The sequence below is a fragment of the Lagenorhynchus albirostris genome, chromosome 2 (assembly GCF_949774975.1).
Source record: "Lagenorhynchus albirostris chromosome 2, mLagAlb1.1, whole genome shotgun sequence".
NCBI classification, from domain to species: domain Eukaryota; kingdom Metazoa; phylum Chordata; class Mammalia; order Artiodactyla; family Delphinidae; genus Lagenorhynchus; species Lagenorhynchus albirostris.
Genome location: NC_083096.1, coordinates 55,149,738 through 55,168,243, shown reverse-complemented (window position 1 = coordinate 55,168,243; position 18,506 = coordinate 55,149,738). Strand labels below are relative to the sequence as shown.

Below are 18,506 nucleotides of genomic sequence, written 5' to 3'. Positions count from 1 at the left end.
TGTGGAGAGGTAGGAATGAAAGCCTGATTGGACTATGTCTAAGAGGAAAGATAATCAGCAGTTATAGATAGATAGGTCTTCGGAGAAGTTTTGCTAGAAGGAGAGGGTAAGAAATAGGGACATAATTAGGAAGTGGATGTGGGTTGAGAGATTATTCTGAAAATTAGGATGGCCGATATAGCCTGCACATTGTATGTTGTTGGAAATGATCTAGTAGGAAGAGAAAATTTGATAATGCCAGAGGAAGAGGACACAGTTGCAAGAGAAGTCGATGAATAGGCAAGAAGAGGTGGACTTGTTGACTAGTGGAGGAGTTGTATTTAGAAGCGCAGAACATTCATTGTAACAGAAGGAAAGGTGGGGCATGGCTACAAAAGTAATAGCTGACTTAAGTGTACTTACTGTGTGTCGGGTGCTGTTCTAAGCACTTTAGATACCTTAGTTAATTATCATCATGACAACCCTCTGACCTAGGGATTATTATTATCTTCATTTTACAGATGAGAAAATGGAGGTGCAGCTATGTCAGGTAGCTAGTATAAAAATACACAACAGATAATGGCAGCAAATAGGTAACTTGCTCAAGATCCCATGGTCAATAAATAATTTGCCCATGATCATGCAACAAGTAAATGACAGGATTTGAATCTAGGCAGTCTGGCTCCAGAGCCAGAACTTTTTAACCAGTTGGACAGGCTGCCATTTCTATAATGTACATAGGTTTCTGGATTACTTTTTATAGGAGCATGTAGAAGTTTTAGCACAAGAGAGAATAAACTAGGAAAATTGATACCCTTCCCAGACTTCTCGTATGAGTTTAAAGAGAGATCATGAGAATGGCAGTATGGTGGACATAACTACATATACATACAGATACATAGATAAATACACAGTTCCTACCTTTGAGGTTCATAATCAAGAAGGGTGGGAATATACACTCATAACAGACCATTTTAACAAAATAACTGAAACAATGAGGTTGTTTCAAATTTCTTAACCATTTTGTTAAGAAAATGGTTAAGAAATTTCTTTTTTATAAAGTGACAATCACTTGATTTTTTACCCAACTTAAAAAATTCATCTATTCTCTCTTAGGAATTGTATGCTGATTTAAATATGAATAGGAGATAATTCCTACCCCCAAAGAGTTTACCGTCTTATAGAGGCATATAGGCATTTAAACAGATAATTGTGACATAATGGATAAATGCTTCTGTTAGCACTGAGGACCCAATGGAAATTTTCGAATGAACACAAAAGTAGAAAAAAAAAATACAATAAATGTGATAAAGAAAATCCCCAACAAATATTTTAAAGGTGAAATTGCTATGATGCTTTTTATTATTTAGAAAGGTAATTTTGGAGTAGGAAGAAAGTATTAATAGAGAAGGTAGTTAGGATGTAATTGCATGGGTTGATGAGGTCTATAGCAAACTCATGGGTCTTTTGTATGGAGAGGAGTTCCAGACAGAGAAAGAATTCTGAAGTAGAGTTGATGGGATTTCTCAGCTATCATTCAGTGTACATTTTTTGCAGAAATAAAATACCATCTTTCTACATTATATTTTTAGTAGTGGACTTCAAGAAACTCATTGAAAGAATCTGAGGGAACTATTTTAAAGGACTAAGATAACTGATTTTTAGACCTTTATAAAACTTGCTGGATCTTTTACAATTCAAGTATGTATTTTTATTTGATTTGGCTTATTATTGCAGTTGTGTCATGACAATTCATATGAAAACAATAAAATTTGCCTGTTTGAGAGTTTATATCTATTACACAAGAATTGACAAAATTTTTAAATTGCTCTTGGAATATCTTTTTTAAACATTCATCTTTTTTAGAGCTTTTCAGTGAGTCTTAGGAATACTAGCTTAGGGACTTACATGAAGATATTTTTGTGATTTATTTAGGTAAAGCACCTTTTGGGGAAAACACTACATTTTGTGCTTTGGGGAGATTTTTATGAGGAGACAGCCTGTGTTCTCAAGGCACTTTTAAATAAAACATAGTTGAAAGTATTTTCAACTTATTATAAAACAACTAGATCACTCTATTAAAATAAAGTGAAGCTTTCATGGATAAAATCAGAATTCAGATAATGAAATACACTATTAGAAAGATATAAAGGAAGACTATTTAATACTAATTTGAAATAATCAGAAAAAAATAAGGATACTATGGAAAAGAAAATGGAAAACAGACTATAAAATGTTCAGTGGTGGAGGTCTTCATACAAGACTGGAGTTAAGGTGTCTTGATGAAAGAACTAAATAAAAAAAAAATGAGGAAACAGGGATTAAGAGAGGAGAGGGAGAGGGTCAGGGAGAGAGGAAATGAGGAGATGTTTGTGAAGGGAGGACTTGGAAACAAACTGAAGTTGTAGCAAGATTTCTTTTTCCTGAATATATTCAGAATGGTAATGCTGATGACTTATACATTAAATTATTTAAAGAATTTAAGGAATTGGGGCAGAATTATTTCTGGATAGCTTAAGAAAGCAGAGTGCTGATGCTGAACCCTTAGATGTAAGTCAACTTTTGTGGCAGGAAGATTTTCTAACCAAAAAAGATGAAGTGAACCTCTGAGGTAAAAATTGAGTATAGTTTATTATATATAAATAAAACCATCTTCAAACTATTCATTCTCTTTTATTAGACTTTCAGAAAGTCAGTATGCATTTAATAGGCACTTTGATTATATTTTTCATAGCTATACTTATTATCACAGTGGGAAAATGTGTTCTTAATCCATGGTTTCTCAACCTAGCTGAGCATCAGCAGACTTGACAGGGGGAAAAAAAAAATCTAAACTTGGGAAACATGAAGGATTTGAATCACTAAGCATGAACATCCATAGCTTCCTTCCTTTTCACATCAATATAATGTTCCAATTTTTTGACTAATGAAAAAACCCAGCAAAAACACATACAAATCAGATTAAAATATGTGTTCTTGATTTATCCAGTGACCTTTAATGTGTCTCTTTTCTTCTTTTTTTTTCTTTTTTTATTTTTTTTTGTCTCTTTTCTTGAAACTTTTCTTCATGTAGCTTGTTTAACTTAAAGTAAGACCTAGGTTGACATATCTAGGTCTTATCATTAATAGTGGAAGGAGAAATGCCTAACTTTACTTGATGTTCTCCATCTTTTAGTTTCAGTTCTAGCTATTCCCTTTTCTGAGAAAACCTTTTAACATGGGTCAGGCTGCTGCCCTCACATTCTCATATCTTCTAACCACTTACTTCCACCTCCCCTCTATCAAAACTTTCCTAATTCCATCAGTGACCATTCAGTTTCATTCAATGGCTTTTCTTCTCATCTCTTGATTTCTCTGCTGTTTTTGTTAGAAATGATACCTTCCCTTTGAAATTCTCTTCTGGACAGCTTTAACAATAGAGAAAGTTCTTACATGCCCAGATAGTTTCAAGAAAAGATGCCTCTTTGAAGGTAACTAGATGAATATAAAACAGCTTTATGATGCTATTAGAATCAATGAGAATGTTTGCTTTTAAAAAAGCATTCTTTAGCTTAGCCTTAGTAGTTGATCATATTAATTTAGTTTCATAAACCTATTCATTTACCTAAAATGTATTGAAGACCTAGGTGTTCTAGGTGCTTGGGATATATAACTGAAGAAGACAGAGATTCCTGCCCTTATGGAGTTTATATTCATGCATTAAAAACTGCCTGATTACTACTTGTTTAGTATATGTCTGGTTTATGTGTGACTTTTTGAATAATTTGATAACTATCTTGCTTCTAGTGCAGAGTTCGGCACCTGTCATAACTAGCCCATTTCCAAGTCTCTTGATAGCTGCAGTTAATGCTGTACGCTATTAAAGCAATGGCCATATATAGTTATATTTTTATTAGAAATATTGAAACGATGATTATTTCTATAGATTGTTCTTTTGTTTGGGTCTTCTCTGGTCATAGATGTATACTAGTAGCATTTAGCTTAGTATCCACTAGTATCTCTTAAGTACTAAGGTGCTATATGCAATATAATTACTGTGTCATTACAAGAATAATCAGTAAATTAAAGCTGTTAATCATGTTGTGTTATGAATGACATAGTTCTTTTTAAATGTCAGTCTGTAAAGATAAATAGTGCCTGGGTTTTTAAGAGAGGAGAAAAGACTTTTCTATTATACCCAGCCAAACAGATGGCTGAGGGTCAGCTAGAAGCTGAATGTTGGTTGAGTTGAATCATATTATGGTAAAATGTGTATTAGGGACTGTTGACTATTAACCTTAAGGTGTGTGTATGCATGAGTAGGAAGAGATATTCCAGATTCAAAATCTTATATAAATCATTATACAAAGTAATTTGAGCCAACATAACACTTAATCAAGCTGTTTGTCCTCTTCATTTTGTCTGCCGCATTGGAAGCATATCGTAGTAGGATGAGTGGATGTTAGGAGGTCATTGTAGAGGTTGTAGAGTGACTACAGTTGGTGGTAGTGGAAGTAGAAGTGCATGGATTTTGGACAGGTTGGGAAAATAAAATGCATTAGACTTCTTGATGTATTAGTAATGGATTATGAGACAGAGAGTAATGTCAACCATAACGCCTAGGTTTCTAATTTGGTTGGATTGTAGTGACAATCACTGAGGTAGGATACCCTGGAAAACGATGAGGTTTAGGGAGAAAGAATATGAGTTTAGATTTGAGCATGTTGATTTCTGGAGCTCAGAATACATGGGCATGGATGACAATGCCCAGAGACAAGAGACTGAAGAGAATTAGATCACTGAGGGAAACTGGAGAGATTAAAAGCTCAGAATACTTCAGAGGTTAATAGAGGAGAAGCAATCATCAGTGGGGTTTGTGGGTGGGAGGAAAAGAGAGTGCTTTGTTATTGAAGCCGAGGGAAACAAAGTGGTCAACAGTGAAAGGAGTGAAAAATGTCTTTTGAGTTTAGTGGCATAGAGAGGTCATGTATTGCTTAAGTGAAAACTGTTTCTAGGAGAGATAGAGAAGCCATGTTGAGTTGAGCTGAGGAATGAGTGTGAGGGGAAGAAATAGAGATTGAGTATACAGCGATCCTTTAGAGAAATTTGATGTGCAAGGTAGGAGACAGTATGATATCTAGAGTGTGATGTGGGGTGGAATAAAGGTTTCTTTTATAGGAGATATTTATTGGAATTTTAATAGCTGTAGATACACAGTGATGACCTTGATTTCTGTATAATATGTAATACATTTAATTAATTTGAATTCTTATATGATATTGTACATTATGGGACTCATAATTCAGCATATTTTGCATTTAATTTCATAGGAAATGAGCTTAGCCCTTTGCATACTGTTGTTTTTAGTTAACTCATTTCTTTTTTTACATTAAGAGTACAGAAACTTTCCTAGCCCTCAAACCACATACGTTTTTCCTATTCAAAAGTGTAATCAGAATCAAATAATAAATTACAAAAAAGATCCTTTTATGACTGATCCTGGCTCTCTTGTGGTGCAGTATTCTTTTGCTAATCTTAAATTCAGTTGGATAGTGAAGAAGAGGCAGTAGGAAGGAAATCCATGTGTCATACAGTTTACTCAGGTATAAGTCTTCTCAAGAATAGTTAATACTCTATCTACTTGACATATTTTATGGAACATATTTAGCTATGGTGTTTTTCCAAATTAACTAAATTTATATTTTAATTGAAGTCCATGAGAGAAATTTAAAGACCTGAAACGGTTTTTTTGGTGTATTATTATAAAAACATTCAAGACCGTTGTAAATATTTCAAACAGTATAGGAAAATAAAAGGAGTACTTTCTCTCAATTCCATTACATAGATATTTTGGAGTTTATTCTTCCATATTCTTTTCTATGCATGTCAAAAGCAGGTTTCAAAATAGTATGTGTTAGGGAGAGAGTGTGAGAGAGAGAATGTGTATTTTAAATAATACCATATATATACTATTTTGAAACCTGCTTTTTTCACTTAGCAGCATAATTATGTTAATGGTGTCGTAGCATGTTAAATCATGTAAGCTCTACCTCTTTTTACTTTGTTTTGCTTCAAGCCTGTCAGTATTATCAGCTTAGGTTCCCTAACTCAACAATATAAACGTTTTCCTTTATGAGGCTGAAAGAAAGCAGAATGGTCATGAATTTGATGGTTTATTAAAGATATTAATGAGATGAGTTTACTTGAACTTTCGAGTTATGGAACTTATTACAGTTTTTCCAAGATAGCTGGACTATGAGAGGATGGGGAAAGCATGGAACATATTTTCAGATGAAGGGCATGCCAAAACTGAGGTCTGGCCTGGAGCTGGAAGAGTGTGTAAAGATAGAGAAGGAGGTAAAGTAGATGGGAGGCCAATTTTAGAAAATAGACATATGGTTTCTATGACTTTTCAGGCTTAAAACTTGAAACCAGAACCTGGGATGTTAGACCAAACCAGAGTACATCATTAAGGTTTGGAGTCCAGATGATTACACTAGGATCAGCTCTAAGAGATCAAAGGTGAGCAGCAAAGTAGAGATAAAGTCTGAACAAAAAGGCATAGAACATAGCTCCAGGTTCAAGCTAGGCATAGACTGGGAACTACAGTTCAGTTTCTTGTTCAGTTGGGCAGATTATCATAGTAGCATACCTACTATGTGATCATTGACTTCATGACAATGTATTTTTCATTGTTCCAATTCTAAACACCCTTGGAAATGGGTAAGGCTGATAAGTGTATGTTGCTGGGGAGTTGGATAGGTTGTATATGTTTTGGAGGAAAGGTCTAGGTTCTTGCTTTAGGAAGCACTTTGGGTCAGGATGTAGAGGTATATAGTCAAGGTGTGATAGGCCCCTGATCTACTTTCAGCATTCCTTGCCCCCAACACTTACCATACACACATCATTAGCCAACTTGTCATACGTTCATCTCAGGGGATTCAGATGGCTCTTTTTATGCCTTGGAATGCTGCCTAGAAATATATAGTTAACATATTCATTATTGTGAGTAGGTTCATAGGATGATTAAAAAGTAAATGAGGAGAAGAAAGAACTTTCCTTGTGGGTGGAATAACATGGTTCACTAATAAAGAAGATGGAATCAAGAAAAAAAGTTGAAGACATTACTAAACTTAAGCACTACTATTATTATTTCATGCCCCTCCCTGCCATTTTTCTCCTGATCCAGTCTTGCACTTTTATATAAACTCATCAATATACTTTTCATAACAACAGCAGGTCAGCAGTGGTGAAGGGAGTATGAATGGTTTATTTTCTTGTTTTCTCAGGCACAATAATCTTGGTGCGCGACCAAAAGGGCTGTCTACTCTGGTGAAGAGTGGTGTTCCTGAAGCATTGAGGGCAGAGGTATGGCAATTATTAGCAGGCTGCCATGACAACCAGGCAATGCTGGATAGGTACCGACTTCTTATCACAAAGGTAGGAGATCTTTTCATATTATTCTCATGCAACAGTATATTAAGTAAATCCTGTTTTCATAGCTCCAGTAAGTCATAAATGCTTTGAACTTCTTTAAAAACTCTATTGTTGTTCAGTGAATAGTTGCCTTTTGTTCTAAACACTTGTTGGACAGTGATAAACAATGCACTGTAGTGATCTATGAACACTTAATGCCTTGGCTTTCATTTTTTTGTTCAGGTAACTTTATAACTGTTTACTAAGTTGGAATATACTTATATTTCAAGTACTCTCAATTAACCTTTCTTACTGTATGAGATTTATGTACAGTTGTACACAGTATAACTGTACTCTAGTATAATTTTAAAGTCAAATTAACGTAAAATGAAATTATAAGGCCTCCTATGCTTATGTAACCTTACACTTAAATGATGTGGATACTTGCCCATATCCTTATCCTGTCAGGAGCCTCTGGTTCCAATGTAAATTCCTTTGCTTATGCCCAAAAAATTGATTTTAGAGCACAGGTAAAGGTAATCCTCGATCCTAGGCTCTCTTCTTAGGTCTTATCTCCTAATTTCTTAATTACTCTAATAAATCATGGATTTTAACATAATGGTAACATTTTGTTTGTTTTATAGAAAATCTCTATTCATAAATAATTTTTTTGATAAGTAAGACTTTATTCCTCAGGCTATATCAACTTTTAAAATTCTTTAGCCCCTCTGATTCCTTCTTCCCTTCCTTACCTCTTTGCCGCCCTCCCTTTCACAAATATTTTCTGAGTGCCTAGTATATTCAGTCACTGCTAAATTCATTCGTTTTTTTTTTAAAAAAACCTTTATACCATTTTTTATGATTAGTATTTTCTATAGTGGAATGTGCAAGATGATCCATTGATGTTGGGGGCAGAGATGTCTAAAGTTCCATTTGCATTTTTTAAGTTACAAATGCAAAGTGTTATTCAGCTATACTAATATTTGTTGTGCCGTGCTAGGTCCTTGGGTCTGATGGCCACTTGTCATGTGTAGTTCAGGAGTGACCTGGGGGAAGAAGGGATTTGCACACCTTGGAATGGAATAACAGTGGTGCTCACGCTCATATATTCGCTTTTAGAATACTCAGTTTTCTTGCAGTTTGCTTGTGTTAGATTAAGTGGATTTACAGGTTATCTAGTTTTAAATCTTCATAGGATAGATGGGTGGTTCATAAAGTCTGCTGTCCCAGGATGTTACATATCAAGATGTTTAAAAAAAATAAACACACTAATCTGTCCTTCAAGCAAAATTTAATGTTATGATAATGGATGACAAAGCAACTACTTTGGGAAATAAATTCATGTTATAGAGAAGGATGTTTGAAACATTTAGCAATTTAAACATTACTATGTGATTTTGTGACTGAAAACTACATGCCTGTGTTATTACAAAACTCTTACCATTTTCTTACTTTAAAATCTGGAATCAGAAATTTCAGGTATGTTTAAAACTTGTGAAAATGGTTGAAGAGAATTTGAGACTGATTGTTAAAAATATGAAAATACAACACCTTCTGGTTTATTTGTAAGAATACTTTGAGAAAATGAGTACTCTCCTAGCCAGATTTCAACAAAATGGTTGATGGGTAGGACTGAAAGAGATGATGTGCCTCTGCTTGGATCTATTGCTTTTTGTTATTATTTTCCAGATATGATCACAATTAAAACCATGAACCAAAAAACTGATTTTGGAAAGTTTTCAAATTGTCATTTCATAAACTGCTAAACAAACATATCAGAAGATGAGGAGCCATATTGTATGATTCTATTTATATGAGATGTTTGGAATAGACAAATATAGAGAGACAGAAAGTAGACTAATGTTTGCCAGGGGATGGGGAAGGGAGGAATTGGGAGTGACTGCTAACAGGTGTGGGGTTACTTTTTGGGGTGATGGAAATATTCTGGAATTAGAGGTGATGGTTGCACAACATTGTGAATATACTAAAAACCACTGAACTGCATGCTTTAAAATGGTGAATTTTATGTCATGTGAAGTTTATCTCAATAGAAAAATTACACAAAATAAAAAAATTTTAAATGGCCCATGTTCAATATTGAATAGTATTTTTGTAGTATTTTATTTAAGCAAATGTTTTTCATTTTTTAATTTTTCTCTACATTTCTATAGTATTTATATTAGTACAGTAGCACTTGTGAATAATAAAAATAAATAATAAATATACATATATTGGAAGTTTATGCTTAGACATTTTTATTGATGAGGATATCTGAGCAAAAATGTCCAGAGACCATTAACTCTTGGCGTCAAATCACTTTTGCACATAATTAAGCTGTATACCTTTAGTGGCTGCTCATGGCATAGCAGCAACTGTCATATTCCTTCCTCCACTAAGAGGCTTTGTTAATTCATACCTTTTAAGATTTCAGAATTTGGAAGAAAAATGAAAATAGTCTCCCAAAATATTATTTATAAACTCCTGACAATACATATGTTCGTATATGTGATAAAAGCTTTGCCATATATACCAAGCAACATGGTAGTTTTGAATATACAATTTTTAGGAAAAAGTTTAAGATCAAGAGACAGAATGACATAAATGTTTTCATTGAATAAAATATTCCTGGACTGCTTTCACTGTGGGGTTCTGGCTGTGATTTACTTTCTGCCTGTGAAGACTGGAGGGAGGAAAAAAAGCCACATTATTTTCCTCTGGCAGTGGTGGGCAGATGCCTGGGCCTTGCCAGTTGTGAGATTTTGCATCTGCTTTGGGCGTTCCATTCTGAATCACATGCCTTCATTCTGTAGTTCCTTTTTCCTGCAGTTTCCTATCCTGAGTAGCAATAGCAACCTCCTGATTCTTTGGACTGTAGTTGTGGTGGCAAACCTGAAAGCTAGCAGTGATGTTCCCAGTCTCTTGGTCTTCCAGTGTGTAAGCGCCTAAGTCCTTGCATTAAATCCTTTTTGAAATACTTAGAGTGGGTTCTATGTCCCTGACTGAACCCTGTCTGATATACCTGGCATATGGTTGCCACCTTGTTGTCACAAGATGGCTGCTCTACATCAAGTGTTGTGTCCAGAAAAGAGAAGAGAAAAGACAAAGGCAGCCAGACTTGAGGCTAAGGGAACAGTCTTCCAGACTGCCAAGTCTGCCCAAGATTCTGACACCAGCTGCAAGTTTGGGGGTCCCCAGAACCATTCTCACTTCCTACCAGTTGGCTACAAATTTGGGGGTCCCCATAGACTTCCTCAGGCATGTAGCAAAGTGTTATACTTACAATTACAGTTCTTTTTTTTTAATAGCAAAAGGATGCAAATCAGATATAAATCAGAACCAGCCAAAGGAAGAAATACATTGGGCAGAATCTGGGACTGAGAGGGTTCCAAACAGGAAGCTTGCATTGTCCTCAGGGATATATTACCTTCCCAGCATCAGTCTGTAGTAGTACCTATCACCATCCCAGGCATTTCAACAAGCTTTGGTGTCCAGAGTTTTTACTGGGGTTTCATCATATGTATATATGATTGATTGGATCATCGCCCACTTGGTTGAACTCAGTCTTTAGCCTTCTCTTGTTCCCTCCCCTGAGACTGGATCGATATCACCTGGCTCAACACCCCTATCCTTTAATTACATGGCTGGTCTTTCTGCGTTGGCCAGCTCCCATGCTTAGTCCTCTTATTAGCATAAATTTTCTAGGGCCCTTCCATGAGTCACCCAAAATGCAAGCATAAACTGTCAGATGTGGTTGGAGGGGCCCACCATGAATAACAAAGATGTCCCTGTCATTTGGGAAATTCCAAGCTTTTAGAAGTTATGTCCCATGAGCCTGGACCTTCCATGAGCCTGAACCTTCCAAGAGCCTAGACTTCTTTTTGGTGTATCTCTTTTTGCCAGAACCAGGTCTGTCACTCTTTTAAAGATTTTTTCCTTAAGCCCCAAACAGCAGCTTCCACATAATCTCCTTGATCAGGATTCTGTTACATGGCTATCTCCATAGAAAGCTGGGAAATATTTTTTTAAGGTGGTACATTGCTGCTCCTCTTCATCCACTGAAATACGAGTTTATTAATAAGGAAGAAAGAGAATAGACACTAGGTAGACAGTTACCTTTCTCTGCCGCAGATGCCTTGTTAGTAGAGACAGAAGTTGAGATCTGTTGTGCAATAATTTATTATGAAAAGCGTGTAAGCCTAGTAGTTTATTTATTTTAGGACAGCAAATGTTTACTAATCGCCACTTGAGATTGACTAATAATGTACAATTTAAGATACTATAATAAATATTTCCAACTCTGCTTTATAAGTCAATGACCACATAAAATTTTTAATGTTATTTCTATCATTAACAGTGCAGTTTATCAAAAACATTTTCTTACAAACAGTGTAGAAATGTGTGGCTCTGATCTTGTGCCTTTATTCAGGCTCTCAAGTCATAACATTTCTGCGAGAGAAAGTACAGTGGTATATTTAAATTCATTGTCTTCCTTGCTTCATAGCCAAACGTAATAAAAATAAGATGAATGATGTCAGTATTTAAAAAATAATTTTGTTCTTCCTCTATGCTTACGGGTAGAAATAAGACAGCAAGTGCTTGTAGCCAAGAGCATTAAGAATGCACTTTGGTGGTGAATGCATATGAGCTTAGGAGCTGCTCAGGAGAAAGAACATAAACACCCAGAGGATTTTCAGTAAGAAGTGCCTGCATATTTGGCACTTTCTGGTCCAGAGCTGGTAATATTTTCTTTTGGTCCAGTTAATTTTTCCTCTCTTATTAAGGGAACGGCAAGATTTCAAGGTCAGTTAATAAAATGGTTCAGCTTGAGCATATAAACTTGCTAAAGACCTCCCAAAGACATCAGATTGTATAGGGAAGAAGGAATATGAAGTATTTATAGAAAACCTACTAAGATTTGGCTTCCATGAGAAAGTAGTCTGTTTATCTTTAAATCCTATGGTATAGTGCAGTAATCCACAATTTGAAAAAACAAATCACATTCTGAAGCATCCTTTTCAGGTTAGATGGCATATAGCAGGCTGGATCCAGCCTGTCATATGCTTTGTGTAATCATCAATACAATACATTAAAGAATAATATACATTTCTGGCTCAAGCTTGTACTTTCTGTTTTGCCATAGACATACTACTCTTTATTACTTACTCTCTGTTCTTCATACGTTGTAATACCTGACCAGCCCTCAAATATATTTGATTTTGTGACTCCATTATATTAGCATATCGACCATTGCCTCAGGGGAGGGAGCTGTCACAGTGTGCTTTTAGTTGTTTAAGGTCTACTTCACCAGTAGACCCTAAACTCCAGGGGAGCAAGGACCACAACTGTTTTACTCTTTGTGGATACCCTGTGTCTGGTATAGGGCCTGGCATGTACTGGATGAGCAGTAAAATTTGTTTTTGTCCCTCTCACGAGGGACCCAAGGTCATTTGTTGACTTATTCATATAGTCATTTATTCTTTTCTATTTTCTTCCCCTAAATTGTAAGCCTTACATTGTGTTGTGGATAAAGCTGGTAAAGTGTGAAGCACAGTGTCTTTTCCCAGGAATTTTATCATCTAGTTGGGGAGAGCACAGCAATGGGTTAATTTGAGCAGCAGGTCCTGGTGTGCTAGCCTATGTTGTTTTTGCCAGGGAGTAGGTAGGAGCCACTCAGAATTACTGGCATAGAGAGTTTTGCAATGGCCAGTGGGGCATGTAGATTGAGCCACCCTGGATCTTAGTAGGTCAAGACTAGAGAGTAATATTGAACAGGGAAGAGGGCTGGGGTTACAGTGTGGAACAGTCACTCTCTCTGGCCTTGTTTTTGTAGTGTAATCTTTGGAAAATAAAACTTTGCAAATCTTTTTGACCGATAGGGAAAGACTCTAGGGACCAAAGGTTTAAAAAGGATGAAACACTCTAGACTGGATTTAAGATGAAGCAGGACAGGAGCTGCAGGCTAACTGGTAATCTTAATCTGGAGCTGAGGACCAAGCAGGACCAGCCAAAAGAGCTGATCCATCTAAATAATGGAGAAATTATTTGATCCCACTGGCAGCATCAAGGAGCTTTTAGGCACAACTTGCCTTGGTGAAGGCTGCAGCTCCACTTTGGGAGGAAATGTTGGTGCTCACTCTGGAGGGAGACTGTGGGTTCAGATTTCAAGCTCTGCTGGTTAGTAGCTTGTGACCTTGGGCAAGTCCCTTAATTATCCTTAGTCTCAATTCCCTCATTTGTAAAATGGGCTTAATAATACATATCGTACAGAATTGTTGTGAGGATTGAATAAGATAATTCATGTAAAGCACTCAGAGCATGCCTAATATATGGTAAGCACTCATTAGTGATAGGGGATGGGGAAAATTATAAAGCAGTATATGCTTCAATGTTAAATGAGTGGCACAGAAAAGAACTTTAGGAAATGTGGAGATTACTATGGGTTCTTGATGTCTGTGCAAGTTTCAGGACACCCATCTGAGAAATAAAGAGAAAGAAGAAAAACAAGATATGTGTAACACTCTGTTATGTACTTGTGCCACTAATTCATTCTTTCATTTATTAAACATTAAGGTGTCTTCTGTGTTAAAAGTAACACTGATATCCTCCCTTGTAGGAACGTACAGTCCAGTGTAGGAGGCAGTCCAGAAAGCAGAGAAATGGTGATGACATGGTTAAGTGCTGTGACAGAGATATGAACAAGGATAAGGGAGCACAGAGACTGGAGCAGCCAACTCTGCCCAGGAGCAAAGAACAGGAGGGTATGTTTAGTCTGAGGCAATGCCATTCCCAAAGACACAGAGTTGTGAAAGGTCCTGCCATAGTCAGAGGCTGTGGGAAGTTCAATATGACCCACGGGGACACTCTGCACCATAAACTCTAAGTCAGCAAGGATTGTGTGTGGATTTTGCTCACCACTGTGATCTTACCACTCAACTAGGACTGCCCTCTAGCAGATGCTAGAAAACACTTGCTGAGAGAAGTAGTGGAGTGTGTGATGGGCATTATGTCTATTGCTTTCATATGCCCTTTCCATGTAAACCTGACAGCTTCAGTGATATAACTCCCATTTTTACCATCGGTGAGATAGGAGGTTCAGAGAGTTTGAGACGCACAGTTACTAAATAGCAGAGTCAGTATTTGAATCCACAAAGTAGAAAACTCTAAAATAGAAATGAAAGAGGGCATTCTTACATTTTGTCTTTTAAAGATCCTTTGGAAGGGAAAACTTTCTCTGTATTTTCCCCATCATTTAATCCTTAAGGGTAATAAAAGTTGAAATAAAATCAGTACTATCCCTTTTCTCTACTTTTGCTATTCATTGTATGGAAATGAAATTTATAATTTACTTGAGGAATTATTCTGTTTATATCAAGAAACATGTAAACCTTCTAAATGATGGAAACGTTCTAAACAGTACTTTCTAGAATTAGTAATAGAAAAGTTGAAATCACCTACCTTCAAGCCGTCCCTTTTAAAGTGGGTCTTCACACCATCTGTCCTAAAGTGGACTTGGCAGCTTCAACCACTGTCTGCTGCTACATGATTTCTGCCAGAGGCTGAGGGCACCAACACGTTGATGAATCAGTGGCAGACTTGTACCACGTATTTCTGAAAGTGTAAGTTCTTTATTGCTTATCATTGAGATTTCTTGTTATTTCTATTAAATTAGCATTCTTCATAATATTGAGGTGATCTGAAAGGACGATGGAAGGATTGTGACCTTGCTGCCCCTTATAGAAACAAACAGAATTTAAAGCTTCTAAACTTAGGATTAAATCTTAATTGCTGGCTTTAGGAGCCACTGAGTAATGATCACATTTTCACGCAGTATGAGCCACTTGACATAGGGAAGATAGTGTGTGTTTTAGGGAAACCTGAATTTTATGTAGCTTTACAGAACTGTATGTGTAATTTTAATTAACATGGCATGTGTGGTATAGTTTATCAAGTCTGCTGATACTGCTTATATAGCATAGGAAATATTAGACTATAATTCTATGCTTTTTTGTAGAAGTGACCTAATTGATAGCATTCATACTTTATACTTTGTTAAAATCAAAACAAGCTTTTAATTGATAAGCTTTCAGAAGTACCATCATAACTCATTTCCTTCTCTCACTTGAATTTGTTTTTCTCCAAATGAATCTTCTTTTCAAGAAGTATATGTATATATGTGCACACACACATACATTTTCTTTTTAAAGGATTTAAGTTCTAGTGTTAGAATGACCTGGATTTGAGTCTTATACCTCCCATGTATTAACTTGTGATCTTGAGAAGTTATCCCAACTTTCTAAGCCTCAGTTTCATCATTTGTAAAGCAGGGATAATAATAGTACCTACTGTGATTGTTGTGGGAATTAAATAAAATGATAAAGTGCTTGGTACATAGTAAGTATTCAAGATATGAGTGCATGATATTAGTAATAATGGATATTGGTATCAGTGTATATTTCTACTTTAATATGTGTTTGACAACTTCTAGTCACATAATTTTCATGAGAGCATATGATGTGAACAATAGCTGATAGAACTGAGAAGTGATCTTTTTAGAAGTACGAAAAGTCAGATTTGTCTTTTTCTAATTTTTTTTTTCTGACTAGTGAATATCTTGGAATGTTTGCATCTTTAGGCTTGACTTTGTAATGATTATGTGAATTATTATTTCAGTGATCATGCATACTCAAGTATATCATAAAGTCAAATGATATTCTCTAAAAAATCACTCCTGATGCCTGTATGATCTAATCAAGACTGCAAGGCAGATATCAATCTCATTCACTTATTAATTCACTCATTTAGTAACTCTTTATTGAGCATCTTTTATGGGCCAGGCTCTGTGTAGTTTCTAGGCCTATGTAGACAAAACGGGCTCTCAACCTTGAGGAGCATGGCCTAGGGAAACCCAGGCCAGTACACAGATAGATCAAATATATGATGATACAGGTTATAACAGGTATCTTAATCAAGTGTGTGGAATACAAAAGAGGCAGTGACAGCTCTGCTTGGGTAAATCAGGGAAGACTTCATGGGGAAGTTAATGTTTGAGGTGGGAATTAAATATGTCTGAGCAAGATAGGAGAGGGAGTACAGTATAGGAGTGGCTTATGTAATGATTCAGCTGCCATTTCGTGACTTAGCTTGGATTATCCTGGAAGCCTTAGGAAGTGAATTCAATGTGCTCCTTCCTTCCCTCACTTCCACCTCAGTTGGCCAACCACATCCACTATTTATGGGTCAGTGCTTGTCCCCTGGTAAAATGGGAAGAACATAATACAAGTTTATTCTTGTTATAATAAACATGTGAAGTGAAAAACCTCAGGAAATATATTAAAATGATATATTTAGTTGATTACCTAGGGTCGACATAATAGAATTTTAACAAGTAATTTTACAGTATCTATTTAATAAATGTTTGAGTACCTATTGTGTGCCAGGTACTGTGCTAGGATGGTAATGAATATTAATTTTTAAAATCAATGAACTGAAAAGTACCATCCATTGGCTAAATACAAAACAGTATAAACTTGCAAAGACAAAGTCTAGTTTGATAAAGTACAGAGAGCATGTGTTTAAACCTCTATCAGAGAGTAAAAAGGGCAAAGTTGCAAGTATTACTTTGGTAGTTGCTGCCAAAAATCTTTTTTGGAATATAAATAAAAAACAATGATAAGAGTGGCCTGTTTTAAGATTCTGCAAGTTCTCTGCTTTCTTGAGCATTGTATAGACAGATGAAGCTTCACTGTGTTTATTCTTGTCAGATTATTGGTACCGCTCAGAGTAAAGCCTGTCTTCTCTCTGTTCTCCAGTGCATTATTGTAGCAGATGGCTTTTAATAAAACATGTAGCTAAAGAAAAATTTTTACCCTATTTTAGCGGAACATACTATAATTATAAATACTGGACAGGCTCAAGAGGAAATGTTTAAATTGGTATTTTTCTTATGATCAAATAACATTTAGTGAATATTTAATTGAAAAGTCAAATTATGGTATCAGTTATGTATTTTTTTAATTTAAGTTTCCACAACTAAATTAAACTTTGTACATCATTTAGCCAGGTAGATATTTGCTTTTTCTTTACGTGGTTTATTTTTTAAAAAATTCAATGCTGTATGTTAGTCAAATAACACTCAACACTAGTTTTGTTGAGAGGCAGGGCATTGCTTAATTACACAGCTGCTCTGTTCTCTGTCATCACCTTGTCTAGTTGTAGGAAATGAGCTTTTTGATAGAATGGGGTTACTCCTGCTGAGTCTGTACCATTGGTATTATAAAAATCACAGACTCTTGTACTGGTATGTTACTGATGTAGCCATAAAATTTAAAAATTTCTCCAGAAAATTCATAGTTCTTTAAAATATATTAACCAAAAACATAAAGGGGGCAAGGATACTAAAGAATACTGTGTTGTAATGTAAATGACTTGAGCATGTACATAGTAGAAGATCTTTATTAAAGAAAACTAAGAATTATTGAGATTCTTTAAGAAAATGTACCTTTTATTTCCTCTTTTCTTGTATAATAAGGGAGATGGTTTCTTACTACATAATTATACCTTTGCTTATTATTTTTTTCACCACATAATTTTTATTAAATTTTCTTTGTTCTCATTACCTGAGGTCTTTCATTTTCTATCATATCAATATTGACACCTACATGTGTAAAAACTATGATTATATATGTGAATCTGAGAACTCAGAGTTTTCCCACCAGCATTGATACGTTTCTCTAAAAATTTAAAAATATATTCTTAATTGTTTTCATGTATTTAAGTGATAATGTTCTGCTTCTAGTGGTAAGTGTTGTTTTTGTTATTCTTTAAATATAATACATAGTTTTGAGGTTAATTAAGGAAAAGATGATTTTGTAATGAATTAGAGTAGGAGTACACTGTCTTGAGGGAAGACTGGGCTATTGCTGAGCATGGATCAGTGGCATAAAAGCTATATTTATAGCTATAGAATTAAGGATAAGAGGAAAACATGGATATTTTTCTTAAATCTCACAATTTTCAAGAGCCTGAGATTATAATGTGATTCCTGGATCCCAGTTTCATGGTAACTTTATGGACTTATCTGCACATGTTTCTAGAGCATATTTATATTTTATTGGGTAACATAGTGTGATGAG

At 35.5% G+C, this 18,506-nt stretch overlaps 1 protein-coding gene across 5 annotated transcripts in view; it reads left to right on the top strand.

Moving 5' to 3' along the window:
* The window catches only part of RABGAP1L (RAB GTPase activating protein 1 like), a 689,413-nt gene that overhangs the window by 186,294 nt on the left and 484,613 nt on the right, over window positions 1-18,506 (top strand). For all 5 annotated transcript variants that reach the window (XM_060132737.1, XM_060132738.1, XM_060132736.1 and 2 more), the window contains exon 13: window positions 7,248-7,398. In XM_060132737.1, the coding sequence (XP_059988720.1) occupies window positions 7,248-7,398 (151 nt within the window). The remainder of the gene's footprint in view (window positions 1-7,247; window positions 7,399-18,506) is intronic.